At 40.8% G+C, this 22,459-nt stretch overlaps 1 protein-coding gene across 1 annotated transcript in view; it reads left to right on the top strand.

Moving 5' to 3' along the window:
• The window catches only part of MPPED2 (metallophosphoesterase domain containing 2), a gene marked incomplete at both ends in the record, with an annotated part of 84,682 nt that extends 75,403 nt beyond the window's left edge, over positions 1 to 9,279 (top strand). Inside the window, 3 exons of the mRNA XM_079536997.1 lie at positions 3,302 to 3,417; positions 5,487 to 5,600; positions 9,161 to 9,279. Of these exons, the coding sequence (XP_079393123.1) occupies positions 3,302 to 3,417; positions 5,487 to 5,600; positions 9,161 to 9,279 (349 nt within the window). The remainder of the gene's footprint in view (positions 1 to 3,301; positions 3,418 to 5,486; positions 5,601 to 9,160) is intronic.
• Positions 9,280 to 22,459: the final 13,180 nt, after the last annotated feature.

Below are 22,459 nucleotides of genomic sequence, written 5' to 3'. Positions count from 1 at the left end.
GACCAAGAATTACCGTGACGGTTTCATGGCACATGAAAGATGCTATGAAGTGCATCGTGGCTGCAAAGAGCAGGGGCTCAATTAGGCTTTCCCAGCCATGGGCTGACACGGAGAGTGAGCAGGGCCTGTGTCGTGCCATGCGGTGTGTACCAGGAAGTGTTCTGGTCCATCAAACGTAAAATGACAAAATCATTTGTAATCTCTCATTCCTGATTCCCATGGTTTTACGTCTGTGCCTCCCCTGTAGCATTCCTACAGCTGATTGCTTTCTTTTCTTTGAGCTGCTTAAAAATGAACTATGCAACTCTAGTTTCTAGTAGCTAACTGAACCCTTTTACCTATAATACGGAATAGGAAAGAAAAATACGCATGTATAAATGCTTAATTAGCCTTTGCCTATCTATTTGCAGCGGATTGCAGCTTATCACAGGCGGGTGCAGCCAAACGACCTTAGAGCCATGCCCTCCTAGAGCTGAGGTGCTCTGTGCCAGCAAGCACTCAGCTCAAAAGATGCTGCAGGAGCTGCGCAACTATGTGCGCATTTTCTTTCCCCTAGATTATTTAGAAGTTGCATTTGACAATATTTAACCTTGCGTAATCAAAGAGAGGCAGCAACTGGAGTGGAATATCCAATATCTGCTGAGAGGAACCTGCCTGCCTGCAGTGCAGGCCTTGTCTCCACATGTCCAAAGCTCGCTGGGGGAGCAGCCGCTCCTGCACACTCCAGGGATTCACAGCACATCAACTCCGTTTTGCCTGCACGGCAACACAGCACAGTGCAAACGCGGGGTGACCTTCCTTGTGATCTCATCTCAGGCTGAACCTGTGCCACGAAGCTGTTCTGCTCTTCCCTGCTGGTTGTCCTGCAATGCCTGGAACTGCACGGTGCCACCGGGGCCTGGCAGCTCTCTGAGTACGAGCCAGGGCATGGTGCTCACGCTGTTCCGTTCCGAGCATCTGCTTCAGGCAGCAAAACCTAAATCTGTGACCCAGGTGTTCTTCCACTCACGCCCTCCCCGCTTTTTATTTTTATTTATTCTTATTTTTATTTCCTGTGAAAATATTTAGCATATTAAAGTATTTTACTGTCTTTTTTTTATGCACATGCTGCACAATGGTGAAGGCTTCTTGAAAGTTTTCTTACAAGTGGATTCCCACGTGGTAGCTGTTAGTCACAGCTAATTACAGAGACTGATGAAGGAAGAATATAGAGGAGCTCAGGTTCCCCTCCTCCTCCCTCAGTGCTTAAGAGTAACATAAAATAAAAAACCTGTAGATAAATGGAGGCTTTTCTGTGGTTGCAGTCTCCAAAGAGCTCCAAAGAGATCACAGATGTGGTTTCATGTTTCAGGTTTAACTATGGTTTAATAACTAAAGTACTATCTGCAGAAGAAATGCAAGTGGGGAAAGAATCATTAATTGATAGTGAAAAGTTCAATCTATGAGCTGTGTTTGTTTTTTTAAGCAGCTGAATGTTTAGCCAAACTGTATTTTAACTTTTAACTGCAGTCCTGAGGGCTACGATAATCTTGATACGTTAAATCCTGGGAACATGATAGGAAAGGAAACATTCGTACCTAATTTGGACTTGTTTCAGAAGGGTGAATCATAGAAAAGCAGGAACACCTGTAATTTAGCTGAAGTGAAGGCACATGCTTCAATTTTATTTCAGTTGTGTGTCAAGCTAGTCTGCAGCGTGCTTGCCTTACTACACAGCGTAAGACCTTGCCTCAGCATTTCACTGGGTGCAGAACAAGCCAACAGTGAGAGCTGGAGCTGCTTTACTACACATGAGGAACCCATAGCTTACCTAAAACACTTAATGACATTAGTTTTCCTGTCTTTGTTGCCATTCATCCAAGCCCAGGAAGTCTACTAGGTTGAGCGAGTTCCTGTGTACGAGTAGCAGTGGCTCAGCAGGACCGCATGATGTCTGTGGCTGGGGCACCAGTGTCCTTCTTGCACCTGTACTGCTATTGCCTGCTGTTTGCCTGTGCTGCTGACTTTCAGGAACTCAGAATATACTTATAAGTGTGCAAACTCCCCATTGGTCAATTGACTGTCTGTCACAAACAACTTTAATTGCAAAAAAAGTAAAAACGAAGTAGAGACTGTCTCAACAGGAAATTTCCACTCAGCTGCATGTTTGGTATTGAACGTTTGCATAAATTAGAGGGTGCAGGAGGCAGATTACATAATGAAGTGATGTAAAACTCATGGTGGTCTCTTTCCTATTCAACGTGTATGCTTTCCTGCAAGGTTTATTTTTAAACTGAAAATTTTCTTTTCAGAACTACAGAACAAAGAAGGCTACAAGAGCAGCTTGAACTGTCTGGGGCTGGAACAGGGCTATGCTAGGTAGAAAATGAAGCAACCTAGTCTGTTACCTAGATTCTAGGAAGTAAAGCTTCCTAAACGAGAACTATCAAAAATATTGCAATTCTAACAGCTACACAGAATCTTGCTAATAACAGCTGTGGACATCATTAGGAACGCCTGTGCTATGGATGTACCTGATCAGAAGGGGCTTTGTTGTATTATACTTGCATCAAAACCACTTGCTTCACTGGTACATGTTGAAAAAACACTCCTTAAAAGTAAGCTTTTTATTATTACATGTCTGGCTTGATGGATAAACAAATGTCCCAGAGCAACGCTGTGCTGTGATGGGGAAAACTTAGGATCTCTGTTTTTCTCAGGAAATCCTAAATGAGTTGTAAGTGATAAGATCTCCCTTAAAAAGTTACTGCGAGGCCAAACATTGATCAGGATCTCTAGGAGGCTCAGGAGTTAAGCCAAGTTATGTGAAAGTGTTATGATACTGAAAGTACTGGGCAAAGGAAGTTTGATTTTAGTGAAGTATCAGAGTGCTCATAACCACAGTGTTACATGGCCATCCTAATGAACTCTTTTCTACTAGATGTTTTTTGCTTTAATTCTCCTTACCTCCAAAAACTTGGTTTTTGTTTGTTTTTATAGGTAAGATAAGGTGAGAGTTCTTACATTTAAACATCACTAAACTTAAAGTCTAGTTATAGCTTTGTTACTTTAATGTTCTTCTCTCTGGTAGATAAAGGCCATGTACTCTTGAGATACAAAAAGAGCATAAGATATTAATTTTAATTCAAACATACAGATTTGTGTGTGTATGTATTTGAACTGGTTTGTTTGAGAGGCTTTCCTGTTGACAAGGCTGTTTGCAAGTAGTCTCTGCAGTGTAGAACTTGTTATAATCCAGAAAAAAAATGGAGAAGAGATTTTTATTTTGCACTGATGCAGTTCATCTTATTTTTCCCCAAAGGACACCGTGGTTTAATGGATGGGGCTTTAACCTACCCAGAGGTCAGTCTTTGCTAGACAAGTGGAACCTTATCCCTGAGGGCATTGATATACTAATGACACATGGACCTCCCCTTGGTAAGTGAAACAAAAGCTGTGTGAGATTTTTTTCCCCTCTGAGAATTTTACCTTCAAAATAACCAAAATTATTAATGCTGTAAGATTTATTGTAACTGCGTGCTAACTCCGGGCTGTGAATTAAAGCCTTTTGGTAAGAAGAGCACAGAGATTATTAGGGTTAGCAGAACTGTTGAGCTTCCAGGTGTTTTTTTTCAATTACATTTTTTGTTTCGCTCGAACAAGGGAATATCAAATATCTGATTCCATGGCCGTGAGAGTTTGACATTTCACTTAAGAACATTATTCATCTTGCACTTTCCAATCCCATATGATTTTTCAGAGATTGACTAAAACTTCTAAAACATTTTCCCAACTACTATGACATGTTTCTTTAAGGTTTGAGAGTATGCAGTCAAAAGTTCAAGAGTATACAGTCACGTTCTCCTTGACTATTTCCTTTTAAACTTAATAATGTCTTTAAAACTACTCTTGCATATTCTAGCTGACTTATAGTGAACTCGTGAAGCAAGAAATTTAGGCCCTCAAATCAATCTGTGTATGCATACTTCTTTTTTTCTTTTTTTTTTTTCATGAATTAGTTGAAGTCTTCATTTAGTTCAGTTGTGCTCTCTGATCTCCGTGCTCATTCTGTGATAAACAGAATTCTCAAAAAGATGCTGAGATGCTTGCTCAGCAGAGGCAAGAGTGCTTGCTTTGGGACATATCTAAAGTAATTAACGCCTACATTGAATGATTTGAATTTTTTTTTCCCCTATCCTGTAACCTCACAAGATACTATTACACATTATTTACTGCTTTCCTTTGAAATGCGTGTGGTGAGGATTCTAGAGTCATATCTTTCATATTTCAGTCAGTTTTAAAACAACTGAGCGCCTGCCTTTTCTAAATGTGGCTTCTGAGCATGAGGAAGCATCAGCCTCTTATTCATTACTGCTAATAGACTGTAATTTTGTCATAGTTCTAGTAAGTCCAAGGGGTCAGGTGTTCAGATGTAGTCACTCAATTCTGTGATGGTAATGACTTTAAAGAAAACAAAAAAGCCCCACCAGTAACCAGGATTGCGTGGTGCCATTATAAAGCAGCATTTAAATGCTACCTCGCTGGCTCTGTGTTCTTGCAGAGTTTCATGGTGACTCTGGAGTCAGGAATTAACGCATGGCTTATGCATTGTGTCACCACAAAGTTAATAGTCAGCAATCTATGCAGAGCTAAGGAAAAGAAGGGGAAAAAAAGACCTTTTTGACTAATAATGTACTCATGCTCTTCTGATATCTTGGTAACTAACAGCTCTTTTCATACTGTTAAGCTAACTAGGGCTACCTGTGTCCCACTGACAGTGGAACACACTGGGTATTGAAAGCCAACACCTTGAACAGCCCTCTTTTAATCTGTTTATTTTCCCAAAGAAGCAAAAAAAAAACCCAAAAAACAACCCACAACCACTTTTACAGTTTTTCATAGGTACTGTTTTAAAAGGATTGCTAATCCTTCTGCTCAGAATTGCTTTTGTATAGAAATACTTTGATGCTATGGGTGCTAATGTTTTAATTGAATACTCATTGCCTGTTGTTGGTGACTGGGGATTCAGAACAAGACTGGCACTTGCACTTGGAAGTTGTTGGGAGACTGTATTTTAAATCTCTCAGGTGGCAGCAGCTATCAGGTTGTACAACAGCCAGTCTTCCTCAGGTATTTTGTTCTGGAGTAGCCACCTTGCTGACTTGGGAAGGTGACTGCTGTGAGAGCCAGGGGAAAGGGAAGAAAAATCAGCAGCAGTGCCGGGAATAAACGTTCCAAGGTTTCAAGGTGGAAGATGAGTTTAAGCCCATAGTTTAAAAAAACAAATCACATCCAGAAAAATATCAATGCAGATGGAGGAGGGTGATCTTGAGGAAGACAAAGTGACAGTGAAACGCTTCTTAAAAGCCATTGTGTGCTTTAATGGAGAGGTTATGACTGCAGATAATGTAATAAACCTTTAGTGAATTATGACTTCCTGAAAGACTGTGTGAAGCCTTACCTGAAGAGAGAAAATTAATAGTATTGATTGCATTTTTTGCCTGCAGGTTTTCGAGACTGGGTTCCAAAAGAGCTGCAGAGAGTTGGTTGTGTGGAACTGCTAAACACAGTGCAAAGGCGAGTAAGGCCCAAACTCCATGTCTTTGGTGGGATCCATGAAGGTAAGGAGCACTGCTTCTCTGCTCTTTGATCTGAGCCTGGTTCCAAAGAAGCACACGTCAGTTGTGCATTGCAAAGGGTGGGTAATGACATATTGGACTAAAGTAGAGAGGGAACTGAGGGAAGTGATTGCACACACGGCACTTTGTGAATTTATGCTAGAATTAAAACAGGCTGTTTCAGGAACGTGTGCTGCATTTTGCCACCTACATCTCTCACTGTGCAAAGGTTGTTCTATACAGGTTATTTGAAAGCAATTTAAATTTTGACAAACTTAGTTAGAGAAACAGATGAGATTCCCCACACATGCAAGCCAAAATGAAACTTAGTCCAATTATTCCAAGTGCAAGAGCCAAGAAAGGTGCTAGAAAAAAAGAAAACTGAAGACAACTTACTGTCTCAGCTCACCTCCCTCAGTGTGTAAAGAAAAGCAGAAAGGAGGGCAAATATCATTGCCAGAACTCACTTTGCATGCATTTCTAAAAGTATCTTGGGATACGGTTCATAATGTGTGTTACCTTACAGCAGTCTCACATATAAAAAGAGATATGCTCATAATCAGTTCCAGATCAGAAACAAAAAGCTGTTTGTTGGCAGTGGGAGGGAATGAGATAATTTTGGAGACATTTAAATATTTAAACCAATTTTGTAGCTTTTACATGCCTGTGAGACAAATATTAGGAAGTTTGCCTGAGAGAGTGTAAGTCTGTGTGACCCTAGGACTCAAAGTGATGCAGTAAATGCTTTATATCCCCTCCCATCTGCAGATTTCTGCACAGTTTCTAATTAGGTTCTCCATCAGCTCACAGATTTGGAGAACTTCACAAAAGAGAAATGGGAAGAAAAAAAAAAAAAAGGACAGCTTTGTCAACTAGTACCGTTGGTTTTACTTAAGCCCTTGTGACATTATGAAATTGATTTTATTCCTGGTTTATAAAGTTCTGTCAGTAGTTTTTAAGGGAAATACTGATGTGACTTCAGGTAGCATGTTCGCTGTGTTAGAATGCTCCCAGGAAACCACTGGATATTTTGTAAAAATACCAATCCTTGCATACTGAGAGTAAGTGAACACAGCAAGAGTTCCAGCTAAAACACAGAAATGGTCTGCAGCTTTTGTAAGCACACTGGATACTGAAATTTTCAATTGCAATAGGAGAGAAAGGTATTTTAATGTACAGGATCATTATGAGAAAGCACAGAGGGACCATAATGCAGCATCTTACATTTAAATCTCACATGAAAGGTGGTAGCACATGTTGAAAGTGAACATTCAAATACATTCTTACAAGAATACTAAAAAAGTTTAGAACCTGTTTTAGTATTTATGCAGAAGACATAAGAGTGGCCTGTTTTGGTACAGAAAGAAATAGCCAATTGTTAAGAGCATTATCCTGCAATACAATTAATTCTCATTCATCTCTAGCTTAGATGAACACAGACTGCATTCCATTAAATCGAGGGAGGCTACACACATTCTGATCATGCCTGTTTTTTTTCTGGTTGATAAGTAAAAACAGCCACAAACAATGTTTTTCCCACCACGAGATGATCTAAATCAAAATTGCTAGTCCAAATAAATAAAGTGCAGCAATTCTGAAGTGATTATTCTTTGTGATAGAAACTGTGGGTAGCTGGATTTATCTTAGCTTTCAGACAGCAGTGATCTGTACTGTATCATAATGGTTTAAAAGAAAAACATTTTTCCCCTGTGGGTTAGCGGTGGGAAGTTCTCTTCCTCTATGAACCTCTAATAAAAAAAGTGCATTTTGTGCCAAATTCTTCCCAGACCTGTTCTAGTTTCTTTGCAAGCTCTCAGTGGATGTCAGCTGAAAACAATGGATCTTATGCACCGATGGGACTGGAGCTCTATCTCCCTGTCCTTGAGAGAATGTCTGCAAGAAGAGAACTTCTGTGCTTTTGCACAGTGAGAAATTCTTGTTCTCACATCATAGTATCACACACTGGCTTAATGAAGATTCAGGTGTGACTGTTCACAAGGCACACAGAGTTTGTTCCGCTTGCCCAAAATTCTGCACGTGTGCAGGCCGCTCTTCTATCCCATCCTGTTCCTGTGTGGCAGGTGGAAGAGATGATGCAGGCTAGGAGAGAGGAGGCATTACTGCTGGTTCCTCAGATTTGTCGGAAACAAGAGCACTGCTGGCCAGATGTTTAGGAGGCTGAGAAGCATCCAGCCTCCTGAAACTGATGCTGTGGTGTTACTGTGGAGTCAAATCCTTGACATGTTGAAAAATCCTGTGATCAAAATTCACTAATTCTTGCTTTATTTGGGAACAAGTTGTCAACATCCCTTCACGAAAAGCAGTCATCTATGTAACTCTCACCTCAGTTTTCTGCTTAAGCCAGTAGTTGTTCATTGACCTCCTGCACTCTACTGTGCTTACAGCAAGAGATTCCTTTGCTTAGTCATGATTTTCGCTGGTCTTTTTGTGAAGAATTTAATCTCTCTGTGTTCTTGTTAAGTCTATTCTTACATTTGAATTCTCTTGCCTGTTAGGCTGCTGTAACCGCAGCCTCCTTTCGAATCAGCCAGTGTCAGCTCTGTGTGAAAGTCTCTTAGAAGCAAACCATACCTGAATTTTACACCACTGGTTAGATCCAGTTATTCATTCAAAGTAGTACTTTGCAGCAGCATTTATGAGTGGGACTGTATCATAGAACCTCCGAGTAACCTGAGTTGGAAGAGAGCTACAAGGATCACGGATTCCAGCTTCTGGCTCCACACAGAACCACCCCAAATCCAAGCCCTACATCCGAGTGCTCCCTGAACTCTGGCAGCGTGGGGCCATGCCCTGTGCAGAGTGTTCCAGTGTCTGACCACCCTCTGGTGCAGCCCCTTTCCCTAACCCTCCTAACAGCTCCATGCCATTCCCTGGGGCCCTGTCGCTGTCAGAGAGCAGAGCTGGGCGCTGCCCCCCACCCCCTGTGAGGAGCTGCAGCCACCATGGGGCGACCCTCAGCCTGCTCTGCTCTGCGCTGAGCAAACCCAGGGCCCTCAGCTGCTCATGCTAATAGATTTCTGAGGTTTCGTGAGCCAGTGTGAACACAAGCTTGGCAGTCGTGCAGTGAGGACCTGTATGATAAAGGCTATCATGGGAAAAGCTTACGAGGTTTCATTTATTGCCCAGAGAGGGCAATGATTTTTGTAGATTAAATGGAAGTGACTTCTAAATCTCTTGTTCCTCACTGTTTCTTTTATTATCTGACAGGCTTTACAAGCTTGCAAAGTACAACACACTAATTAAGTAATTAGAAATAGTGCATGTGTGGTTTTGTCTCTGGTTTTCTGTAACAAATTGCAGCAGAGGATTTTCTGTGAGAAAATGTGTGCATAAAACAAAAGCTTCAGTTCTTATTTCAAATACGGTATATTGTGCTTTTTCAATCAAGTCTTTCTGGCAGCTTTCAAGAGCTCATGTCGTTTTGAAGGGATTAATATAATTTTATTCCAAAGCATTGATCCCACAACAGGCTTTCACTGCAGCTGCCCATGGGCAGCATCGTTTGTTTATATTACAGTAAGTGTGACACATTGTCCCTACAGGTTATGGCATTATGACAGACGGTTACACAACGTACATCAATGCTTCAACGTGTACAGTCAGCTTTCAACCAACCAACCCTCCAATTATATTTGACCTTCCAACCCCTCAAGGATCATGAAGCACTGCTGCACGTTTGGAACTGAGGAAGGTCTATAAACTGCCATTTTCTAATTACAATACTTGCATTCTGTTACATGTTTATTTCAAAGGTTTTTGTGGGGGGCATTTTGGGAGGGAGAGTGGAGGGGTTTTTGTTTTGGGGCGGGGGTTTTTTTTAGTAAATTGCTGGTGCAACGAAACAAGACGAAAAGTTAGAGGTTGTGCTTTTTGGAAATGCAGCGTTCATTTGAAATTGGAAGAGCATTGTGAATTTGTAAAATTAATTTTGTTTTTCAATAAACTGCCATTGTAAATTGTTATAGTGTTCTCAAAAGGACAGCCAAGCTTTCTTTTAAGAAGTGAGAGACCTTATTTTAATATTATATGATAAGCTAAAAAAAAAATAGGCAGCATTTAAAAACACCCAAATTTGCACAACTTTTGTTAATGTCGTGTTTTTTTTTTTAATGTCTTTTCCCTATGGTCTAAATGTTAGCTTTTCATCTCTCCATTTATATTCTTTTTTCTTCCTGCCTTTCTTTTTTACTTTTTTTTTTACAGCACAGACAAGACTTTGGGGTCCATTTGCCTCTTGATATGTGTGCGTGTGCTGGAACTTGTTTCTGTTCACAGTAAAATGCAGCGAGGGGAGAATAGACTTCTCAGTTGTTTGTTTGTCCACTACCTGCTTTGTATGGTAAAGAATGGTATAGATAGCCACGGTCTGTATGTGATATCTGCCTTTTATTGTTTGTTTTTAAATTATTTTAGCTTTAAAAAACTGGGAATGAAAGCTGCAAAGAGCAGGCGTTTCATGCAGTAAAAAAAATAATGTAAATGCGGACTCCTTTTAAATATGAATTTATATATATATGTATTTTTTGTGCATTATAACTAAGCTAGGATTTAATATTGCCAGTATAGCATCTGCAAAATTATGCTGTACAGCACATCTAAATTATGAAGGATGTGACACATTTTCCAAGTGCTCAAGGCCTTCCAGAGCCTGAGTTCAATCTTTGTTGTAGTTCAGGCATGTATAGAGTCATATGGATACAATCGAGCCTAACTAAAATAAGGCTTAGTTGTCCTTTATATTTAAATATTCTTCTTGTCTTTTTATTTCCTTCTTCTTATTTTGCACTGTGTGTAAATGCAATCTTGCTAGCACAAAATGCTGTTGCAGATAGTTATTTCTGTTCTACCACTGTAAATGCTATTGAGCTTTGTTCTGTTTTATGTTAACTTGTTAATGGAATTTAGAAAGCAGTTGTTTCTTTAAATTTATTGTGATATATCTAGCGGCCTTTATATGCAAATAAAATTGCAAGATTTTTAAAGATGTGGTTTAAGGGAATTTTACATTTTTGTGTGGCATGAACAGCTGTGGGTGCAGCAGTAAGTAAGAACTTTTCTAATCCTCAATAAATTTTTATGGCTTACCATTCTTAGGATGTCAGCTGGCTCGATAAGGCACTCGGAATTTTTCTCTCACTTCTCTGCCATCCATCCTTTTCATTCCTGTTAGACAGAAGAGATTTTGTCTTCAGGTTACATAATTCAGTGCAACCAGGATTGCACAGTTAAGTCTTGCGGGATATTGTTTTAGATGACACAAGGAAAAATGGATTAGGTACTAACCTGTGTACTTGTTCATTAGTACTGAGCTGCAGGGGCTTTAGGCTTATCCAACGTGGGTTAAGAAATGAATGGTCATAGATAAACATAGATAAATAAAACGGATTGTTATTTGAATCTGTTCTCAGTTGTGTGGCTGCAGCAGAATCCATAGATGGCTGGAGAACTTCTTGAGATTATGGTTCAATGTATGCCTATAGAATGACAAACACAACAGAACCTGCTGGTATTGTGGCAATACAGTTAAGTATTTAATAGCAGAGTCTTCTTTTCAAAAAGCACTTACTGCTGTGAAAATGTAGTTTCAAAAAAATAAAATGAGGTGTTTCCATGATTCTGCACCTGCAGTAGTGTGAATACAGGAAATGAGGAGATAAACAGCCTTCCCATTTGTCTTAATAAGTTGACAACTATTAAGCCTCCTGGTGCTATTGAAATCTTATTGTAACCAAAGATCAGTTCTTCATTTTGGGTGTCAGTTCAGAATCTTTTCTTTTTTCAGTCAGCAATGGCTGGTAGACTAGAGAATTGGTTTTCTCAGCCACACCTGTTTGCTGACAAAGAACTGTATATTTAAGAACAACTGTATTTAACATGGCTGTCCTTCCTCAGATAAAGCTTCTTGGAGGACAAAAAAAACCAAGCACAACCTTACATATAATGCAGCCTGCGTTATTCTCACTCACTGGTATTTTGTTTGTTCTTATCACATAAGGAGGAAGGATCCATTTCCTGGGATACTTCATTGTGCCATGAGCTTCTAGAACATTCCAGCCATTGCACCTGGATTGCTCTCCAGCCTCCTGACGGACCTGGCAACTCTTCACTGCACGCATGTAGCTAGGACAGGTGCAGTCTGTGATACAGGTCTACATTCACTGCTGCAGGTATTTGTAGCGAAAACTGAGTTATTACCCCTAAAGCTAAAATTTTGAGTCAGCAGGTTTGCTCAAGGATTTGAGCAGCCTGAAGCCTTCTGGCAACACTCAGATAAATGAAGGCTGGCAGAAGCGCAGCCAGGAGTATGTCTTGAGGAAGGCTGGTAGAGAGGAAATTCCAGGCAATTCCTTGCAGACATAAAAGTCTGTACCAGGCTCTGCAATAGGCAAGCTGCGTATGTTGCAAAGGTTTGTATCTTTTGGTTTGCCTTGCAGCTTTTTGACCATGGTGCGTAGCAGATAGAATCAAGTTGTCCTGCACTGGAATAGGAGGGCCTTTATTTGTAACAGCCTGAGACTTTTCCCACTTAGACGAGCATCAAGGACAGTCACTGCTTCATCATCAAGAGATGTTGATGGTGAATGCACATGTTCATTTAGAGAAATGTGTATTCTTCAGAGGTACTTTCAAAGCGTTTTTTCCTCTTGTATGTTCTTTGGCTCTATCAGCTTTACCATCCTTGCAGCTGTTTTTCACCACTTGTTCTTCTCCATGCCAGGATCTCCTCAATTTTATTTTCTCCTTCTGCTTCATGATTTTAGAAGCTGATCTAGCTTTTCTCAGAAAGGCAACATTCTGGTTCTGAGCAGTTACAGAAAGGCCAGAAAAACATTTGCAGAGATATTTTGGTGTTTTTTTTCTTTCTGTACTCTTTAGAGTCTTTGAAATGTATATGTGTCTATCTACTGTCAGAGGCAGGTAATTTTCCTTTGCTGGATGCCAGCCTTATCTGACAATCAGTGTAAATAGGGCACAGTATGATTTGAAGAAACACTGTTTCACAGGGAGGCAAAACTGCAGTGAATCTGCTTCTTTTCAAGGATTCCTCACTACTAAAAGTAGCTCAGTATCCATACGCAATATAAAACTTGGATAATAAGTCTTCCTCTGAGATCTGATCCAAGTCCGTTGAACGTGCTGGGAGTCATTCTATAGACTTCAGCTGGCTTTGGATCATACACCTGGCATCTATCTGGATTGTTTCTGTCTATTACTCATCCTTCATACAGGAGGAAATGGTGTGTCCCTGGTTAACATGCAAGAACCTCTTGGCAGGAAGAGGGACCTACCTATTGTAAGTGCTGAATCTTTCCAAGTGATTGATTAATGGCAGTGTAGTCGATTAACCTTTCTTCTTTTGAGAGCAGCTTCCATCTAGTCATCTTGCTAAGGCTGAAAGCAGTCAAGGCCTTTATCAGGGGAGGGCTGTGGAACTGTATGCTCCCCTGAGGTGATTGGTTCCCAATTCACTCTGCATAGTGAATTTAGTGAATTCAGCAGACCTTGAGGTCAAGCATTTATTAGGCTAAGAGACTGTCAAATCAATCTGGTCTACTCCAGGCAAGTTCTACCAGGAGAATGGGTTCTGCCAAGACTGTGTCTAAGAAATAGATTGATGGCTAACTCCTGGTTGAAGCTGCCTTTCTCTTTTCCATTTTCCGTGAATCAGAATTTTTTTCCCCTCGCTGACACCAATATTTTCTCTCTAGACAAATTTTATTAAGGAAACTCCTGGAAATCATCCATAATTTAAGGTGGAGGGAGACATCCAAACTCTGCAGTCCTTCTGTTTGGTGTTAAATTGACACAAGGGCTGAGACCTTGCTTTTGACCACACCTGATTGAATTACATACTGGAATATTCTTCCCTTACCAACAACCTCCCTCCTTTTTTCTTTCTTTTTTATTTTTTCTTTTTCTTTCTTTTTTTTTTTTTTTTTTTTTTTTTTTTTCCCAGCATGCTGTCTAGTAGTTTAAGTCAGGTAGGGATTCTTATTCTCCCTGCCTGCCATGACTAACTTATTATTAGAAGTGCATCAATTTAGGTGTGTGCAGGAAAGCCTGCAACAAAGAGCAGTGCGTTTTGTCTTGCCCCTGGCTTGAGGTATAGATCCTGTCTTCCTTACAGATTCCTCATTTGTAGTAACCAGCCTTTTATGCACTGTCTTTGTGGCTAATTGACGTTTACCCACTAAGCAGATTAAATCTTCTTATGACCAGGTGTAGACACCTGCTTCAGCTATTTCAGCCCTCACAGGACACCCTATGCACTTTTGCAGAAAGTCCTAGCCATCAAAGCACTGTCTGCCCTCCCAAGGCGCAGAGAAAAGGACTCTAATAAATCACTGTACCTAAGTGCAACATGGAAGACTAAAGTTGGGTTTTAACATTTTCAGCTTCAGTTCCTGTCAGCCTAATTAAGAGAAAATGCAAGAGAAATCTGAGGGAGTTTTAGTGCACTGAATCGGATTTCAGTCATCCGTATTGATTTATTTTTCTCCATCTCTCTATCACTTTCCATGCCTTCATCTCTGGCTTGAGCCAGCCAACTTTGTAATGATTCATTCATGACCTGGCTCTAAGGCTACATCTTGTTTTGTTCTACTCTCAGTTTTGCTGAGGACGTTTTCCGCAGGCTCAGTTTGCTTTCTGTTGGTTATGGCATAGAACTGGGGAGGTCCTTCATTTCTTCTAGGGAACGTTTTTCTGCAATTCTTATTGCTCAGTTATAGCCACTTGCTTTGTACCTGAAGTTTGCATTCGCAGGAGGGGGTCTGACAAGAGCGTTTGCCTCAGTATAGGATAACTGAGTGAATGTCTTCCTCAAGATGAGGTTAGTGTTTACCTAGGCTCTGTGGTAGAATGGGATTTGTCAGCTGAGGAGTTTGGACTGAAAGGCTTCTAGGCGTTTAGGACTTTTAATCTACAAAATATTCAAAAGCAGGCTTGAAAATGTGGAGTTAAATGTCTGAAATAAAAGACTTGGTCTTCCTCAAATCTCAACAAAATCTATTCTTCTATTAATGTTAGTTACTATTGCTGTGACTCAAACATGTAAGTATTGAGCATTCTGGGATGATTTTTCTGTTAGAAAAGAGCCAACACAAAATATTTAATTTTTTTTTGCATACAGTGTACAGTCCTCTTCAGTGTTCACTGCCATGCAAGTATTTCAGCAAAATATTTCTACTGGCTGCAGGGGATCGGTCACTCTGCAATTGGAGGAAGAGTATAATTTTTCTCTTTCGTTGTTGTTGCTGATTGTGGATACCTTGTGTCAGCATGGATCTGATTTGTTTGGGAGCTCATAATACACACAGCAGGAGGTCGCCCATGCTGTAAGGCTGAATCTCAAAGGACAGGTTGCTGTAAAGGTAGGAGAAAAGGAATATATTGACTTCACAAGTGGAAAACTGACTTGCCTAAGATCACACAGCAGATCTCACGTTCTTAACCAAGTCTGCATCTCTCAAACTGTTTCGATGACAGTTTTCCATTTTTTACTTTGGAAATAGGTGGAGAACCCAATTCTTTTGTTTCCCCAACAACAAAGCTGCTGCTGTGATAATCATCCCTGGATCCTAGAACACAGAATGACAGGGGAGCCTTCTTTCAGCTAGATGGAAAACAAAAGTCAAAGCCAATTCCTGCATTTTTAATCAAGCCAGGATACAATGAGGATAAACGGGTAAAACCAGGCTCCTGGTAATAGAGCAAGCAATCTTTGTTAGATGCACAGCAAAAACCCTTATCAATCATCTTAAAGTGCATCTTGTGTTTTTTCTTCAGCAGGCAAATAAGTGATGAATTAGCTTACTTCAAACTCTCTGAAGATCAGCACTAGCATAGATTCTTTGAAAGATCTGAAGCAGGTACAAAATCTTTACGTTACTTTAAGACAGAGACTACAGCTCTGTCAGTAAGACCACCTTGTTATTGGCTTTATGTTATGAGGTATCTAGAGGGTTTTGAAGACTGCATATTTGAACATCATATTGACACTGAGGCTTCTGGCTGAAGTCCAACTCAGACTGGGGGAGAGTAGCAGCTCCTAAGAGGAGCTAAATTGTATTGATTAAGGCTTCCTAATCAGCAGAACTTCTAGTACAAAGTGCTGCTGAATTTACTGGAGACTTAAAACTACAAAATACATGGACTTATTATCCATGATCAATTGTACTAGACATAAAACTTTGAAATTCAATAGCTACAGCTGCTTAAAATGAAACTCAGTGTATTTTTGTCTTTGATTGCGGTTTCTGTTACTGAGGCCAGATTTTCAGGTATCTTTAGGGTACCAGCAGCATTTGTAATACCTTATTAGGTACTGCATCTTTGGTGGCATTTAAATCCATCACCTTACAGTATCTGGAAGTATGGAAAAAATCTGTTTTTGTGTCACTTCCTGTGCAAAAAAAAGCGAATTGATTGCTCCAAGATTACCTTTGTCAAATTTTACTAAGTTACCAGTTAGATTTAAACACAGTGGATAGCTGCAGATTAAAATTTACCATTCTTACTATAATGTCCTGCAGCAAATAGCAGATTGTGCAAGGACTCTCCCAGGAAAACCTCAGCTTCATCTCTGTGATAGCGGTGCTCAACCAAGGCTGCAACCTGCTTGATTTGGTGTTACGTGTCCAACGTGAGAGTCCTTTTAGAGTGAAGCACACAGCAAGCAAGAATCAGGGAGAGCAGGAACCAGGTAACAGGGTGCTCTTCTTACTGTTGGAGGAGCTATGGGACAGAAATTAAGCAAAAGCAGTTACATAAGTAACCTGTGGCCAAACTAAGCATAGAATCCTTATTTTCTGAACATGCAGTTTGCAGCTGTTTCATTCCTCCAGCTTTTTGTTTTTAAAGGTCTTAGAGTGAGAATTAACTGGTTCCCTGATCCTAACTTGTAGGAACTAATCAAAAATAATTATTTACATACGTTACTTGCTTATACTTTTCAGAATTAGTAGTGTTCCCATGCTTCAGGCAAGATGCATGCTGGTTTATTTAGACAAGCAGTATTTTATTCCTTGTTTACTGAAATCTTTCTTTATTTTCTGATAAATCTTACAAGGGTATGTAGCAAAGTGACCAGGGTAAGAACAGTTTTAAGTCCATCACAGCTCAGATGCTTCTGTGCATCTGTGAAGTGTTTCACAAAGTTCAATTCCTTGGGTAGGAGTTGTTCTCTGTTGAAACATTAATCCCAGTTTATTTTTTTCAGACCAGTCAGTAGGACTTCTATACACCATGCAATAATATTTTTTTTCTTAAGCTACGTGTTGATAGACTTAGCTCCCTGATGTAAAAGACGTGCTTGAACAGTGAGGGAAGGTGAACAGCATGATTGCTCTGATGATTTAGCTTGCTGGCTTTTATATGGAATGAGAGGAAAGCTGGTCAGGTGTCAGCAGTCATTACATTTTGTCTGTGATGTGCTTTCCCAGCACATTGGCACATGTGAGGCTGCCTTCTAACTACTAAAACAGACTTTTCCAAGGAACAAATTATCTATCAGGAGTGTAGTAACCCTGTGCAGACAACCACAGCTGTATCCTTCAGTGGCTTCAGTGGGATCATGTGTCCTGGCCAGAATATAGATATGAAGGCCATTTAAGCTGTGGTAGCATTATTCATCGTGAAAAGCTTGGCCAAATAACAAAAATACCTCTGGTTTTGTTGCTAGACAATTTTAAGAGGATTTTTATTGCAATGAATTAGTCTTGCATGGTTACAGAACTGCAGTGCATAGTTTCAGCATTTCTATGGATTTGATTCTGTGAATTTAGTGACACGGTCAAGTGGGTTAGGGATGTAGGGCTGGGTGCTGTGCTGAAATGGCTGATGAAAGAGGAACACTTCTGCTTCAGTCTAACAAACCTACAGCCAAGAATGAAGCCCTGGTATTACACTGGTAATATTTAAAGGGAGGCAACACAAAATTTAATCCTTCTTACAAATACATTTTCATTTATATGTATAATTTTTAATGTATCATTTCTAAAGTAAATTTGACGAGCAGCAATTACATTGAATTTAGAAATGAACATGAAACATGGTACCTGTGCATTTGCATATTTAGTTATTGAAATACTTGTTTATCTTTTTTCTGGCCTCTAACAATCATTATGTAGCTGTGCTGCTGTTTGTTACTATGCCCATAGGCCGATGCTGTGGTGGTAATAGGATACATCCAGAGAAAGAGGCTCTGCCATCTAGGTCAGCTGGTTCTTTTTCCTTTGAGACAAGATAGTAGCTCTTCGTAGCAAATGAAGCCTCTCTAATCTTCAACCATTGTCCATTTACACATGAGTAAATAGGTTAAACTGTTCATAAAACGATAGAGTCATACCAAAGAGTAATACAGAGTGGCAGCAGCAAAACTGAAAAGCAGTCCCTTATATTCTGCTCTGGCTTAGTACCTGCCACCACACTGAAGACGGAGTACGGTATTGGATAACGATCAGGTTAATGGATATGGGGAAATAGGGTAATTCAGAGAAGAGCCTTGCTTTCATTCCTCCTGCCAGGGGACCTGAGTGCTCTCGCAATGGCCCTCCAGAGCTCAGCCCAGCAATTGGCCAGGTTCCTGCAGGTGAGGGGTGACCAGCACAGCACAGGACCCTGCCCAAACAGCTACGCGACCTGATTGCGTGACATACGTCTAATGCACCATGATTGCATCTCTGCATAAAGGAGCAGTGAGTTTCATTACATTAGTAGTTTTTCTGCCTACTTATTTGCACTCCAGAAGTATGGTATCCTTTTAATCCTCCAGTCTTCAGTGCTACAGTCCATTTGCTCCTCCTCAGCTGAGCAGGTCTGCTCGTGACAGCCACTGGCTGAGCACTGGGACTGCCCTGCCCCTGGGACTGCCTGCCAGCACTGAGAAAAGGCTTCTGGGATGAGAGGCAACAAGTGTTCTCTGATGGCAACATGTTTTAGAGGATGTTTGCACCCAAAACAAAACGTTATCTGTCTAGAATATAAATAAGCATGAACAGGTAACAGTACTGCTCTGTCAACCAGGAATGAGTAACTGAGCTAGGCAATTTCCCAAGCCCATCATAGTCCCTTACGCTCTAGAAAGCTGCTATGATCCCGTAATAATCACTGGATGTTAGCTTTCCATTCGGGTAGTTTGTCCAATATAATTCAGCGAGGACTTATGGCTCATCCTTACAATAATAGGTCACCATATGTTTCACATCTGGCCCTCCAGAAAAGCCATATTGCACACGATACCAACTATTTTAGGGTACAGTCTCCAGAGATCCTTAAGTGTGACTAGCAGTCTTGACAGTTTATCAGTTTCATTAATCAGAATTAATCAATGAGATTAATTTCATTAATCTCATTTTACTATTAACAAGCATAATTAGTACTAGTCCGAATGACAACTAAAATAAGCAACTTCACTAGTTTTGTTTTTAGCAAGCTGATAAAGCTGGTTTGGTTTTGTTTTTTTTTTTTCCAAAATGAAGGCACCTAAAATGCGAAGTCCACCAAAGTCCACATTTTGCCACCAAAACTCATTTGTCCAGATTAACCTAAGTTCTCCAGTGATGGTGGAGCAGAATTGTGTTTAGTCAGACAACAAAGTTAAGATTGTGGACTTATTCATGTTTGTATCTCTCAGAAATCAGATATCTGTAGTTTGCCATAGGTGAGAGGGCTGTGTTAGAGTTGTCTGCAATATCTGAATATTCACTGTTAGCTGAAGGCTTCAGTCTGCAGTCAGGATCTAACTAGCTTTTATGTGGGAGAAAAAAGGCAAAAATAATGCCATTTACAGACAACAGTATGCAGAGAAAATGTCTTCTCTTGCCCCACACACCACATCCTGGGACCTGCTGGTATTTATAACTTGAAACACTTCATTTTCTATAGGTTTCCTGTAGAGGATTGAAACTTGATACAAATTCTTTATGTGAAAAGTATTTCACATGAAGTTTTCCTGTGAGAATAAAACACAGGAGCCTCCGTTACTCACTGACTGCCTTGCACAGTTTTGTGCACATCTTTTGTTCTTAGTCTGTGTCCTAACAGCTCTTTCTCAACATACCATCCCCTAAGATATTAATAAGAGGAGAGTATGCAGAGTGCAGACGTACTTTCTAACTTTCAGTAGTCTGTGAGACTGTTCTCTGCAAGAAGTCAGCCAGGCAAGCTGTGAAAAATCTTTACAGAGAGCCAGAATGCAATAATTTGGTTCTCTTCTCCATTACTCACCAAGTGAAAATTCTCCTTGTGCTCCACACAGTGCAGTCTGGCAGCTTTTTAACATCACCAGCTTGGGGGATGCTGTTGGAAGGACTCCCTTGTGTGCCACTGCTGAATGGGCAGGCACAGCAGGCCTCATGCTCTTCAAGTAAAATGCTTTTTTCTTCCCTATTTAAAGAAGAGTTTCTTTCCATCACGTTCAGTGAACATTTGGGATTTCTGGACCCCAGGTGGAATATAACAGGAAGGTATACGTGCTGCCTTAAAACCTTGGGGAGATAAGGGCTAATTTCCAGGTGGCTCATTATAACAGGAAATTGTCTAAAAGTGTTGTGAAATTCTGGACATGCCTTTGCTCTGCATATGCCCTTCTTCCAAGAGCAAAGAATTCCTTCAGTACTTAACAGTCAAAATTTCCCCTTTTCTTTTTGATGGGCAGAAAGCTGTTGGATCCTTCCAGCACGAGGTGGGCTGGGTGAGTATGGGTTTGGTGAGCACCTTTGGGCACTTTGCATCGCAGCGGAAGACACAGACTACTTCCTTTGTAGCCACTGCTGTGTCATAGCTACAGAGGGAGGAAAGGCATTTATTCCAATAGCTGCAATAAGACTGGATTTATTCCCTATCTCAGCTTCAGATAAATACTGGGGTACGCAGTGTGTGTCCTGAGCCAGAGCCACACTGTGATGTTGCTTTCCAGGCCACTGCTGTCGGTGCAGGCTGGCTCCCTGTCAGGCTGGGAGTGGAGCAGGAGGCAGTGGAAGTGGTTTGAAAGCTGTCACTTCTGCGAGCACCCAGAGCTGTGATGCTAATCAAGAACAACGCGGGAGATGGACGGGGCTCTTTACATGAGCAGGGCTCCAGGGTTGAAATTTATTTTAAGCTTGTGCTTATTTTTAGAGCGTTTCTTGCTGTTGTTGTCAAACCTGTGCTAAAACAATTACTGTTGCTGAGGGTCACCAGGAGTTCAGCTGTGCTGAAAACCTCCCAGCACCGCTCCGAGGGCCTGCATGGCCAGGCAGGGCAGCCCTCACAGACACCGTCGCTTAAAGAAACAGCAGCTTCTGGCTTCCCTCTTCCTAGATGTGAGTGAAAAGCATCTTTGAGCCCTTTTAGCTAATGTCATCAAGGCACATTGCCAAAATCCAGTTCCATGTACGCCAGCACCGGCCCTGCTGTGCCCTTGCATGACCTGGCTGCTCCGTTCTTGGCCGGGGGGAGGGACGGTCAGGTGTCAAACTGGCTGCTGCTTCCTTCCAGTGCAACCCACGAGACAGGCTCTCCTATAAAGCAAGACAGTGAGAAGCTAAAGCCATAACAAGAACAAAACTCAAGTCTTCCAAGGGAGCCACTCAAACACGTTCCCCCCATGCTCAGCTGTGGGCCGCAAACCACTGCGTTTCTGTCTGGCAAGACTGTGTGCAAAGAGACGGACTGCTGTCTGCACACCACTTGGTTTAATTCTCCCATTTCCTAACTGATACGCAAAATCATTTCTTAAGTAACATCATTTTTACATTTAGAAGAGTTAAGATACTGATTTTTCTGGTCAGTCCATTGGCTGTGGAATCACTAAGTGATGCAAGGCAGCTGTTTCTCCACTGTTAAAGTGTTACTGCTGAGAACTTTATACATATAAAGGCATAAATAAACCTGCAGTAGGACGAAAGAGTGTGGCAGAAACAGTAGAGATCCTGGGCTGTCTGTTCAAGACAAAGACAAGAACTTTCTGAAGATGTGACAGAGCACCATGGCTCTCCTCTCCACCACTCGAAGGACTCAACAATCCAAGTAAGCACTATATTCCTTGTATTTAAACCACATTTATTCTTTTCATGGCCATAAAAAGCAGAACACGTGGGAGGCCGTATCTTCCCCCAAATGGTTTATGTTTTGGCAGCTATGCTTCAAATGAGAGCGGGACAAAAGTTGTTGCTCTGGGGAGGGAAAAAAGATTTAAACAACAACAAAAAAAAATTTGAAACTGCCTGCTTTCACTTACCTGATGCACTTTCTGCAGCAGAGCATTGACTGCTGTAAATCTGCATGCACTGCTGAGGAGCTGTACTGTTTCAGATGGAAAGCTACTTCACATGTTTTTGTGCATTTGTGTATGTACTTTATATATAAATGTAAAATGACATTGTTTTCACTTTTTGTGTGTGTGTGTCTATATATGCATATACATATATATATACACACACCAAAATATGAAAGGATGTGGTGATATTTTGTACCTTGACATGCATGCACAGCAGCTAAAGCACCTGGTTTCATGGGATATGTGTACACGCATGCAAAGACAGTTACTTCAGAACTGTTTTTGTTGTACCCAACTAGGAGGATTTTTAATAGCAGTACTCAAGAAGCTGCAAGAGAGATTTGTTTTCAGTTCCTCAGCCATTCATGAAAAATATTTGCTCGTGAACTAACTTGCTTATAAAACCAGAGCTCTGGTTGTAAGCAATCTTCAGCACAGGCCTCTTATACGATATAGAAAAGTTCTCACCACAAACAGATTTTATTGGGTACGAGGGAACTGCAGTTAAACAGGTGCAAGCCTGATCCTGCAGCCCATGGAGTCAAAGTTTTTGCCACAAATCTCAAATCTGAAGACAACC

The sequence above is a fragment of the Tetrao urogallus genome, assembly GCF_951394365.1.
Source record: "Tetrao urogallus genome assembly, chromosome: 6".
Taxonomy (NCBI): domain Eukaryota; kingdom Metazoa; phylum Chordata; class Aves; order Galliformes; family Phasianidae; genus Tetrao; species Tetrao urogallus.
The sequence above is the reverse complement of the archived record's forward strand: the minus strand, read 5'-3'. Positions and strand labels throughout refer to the sequence as shown.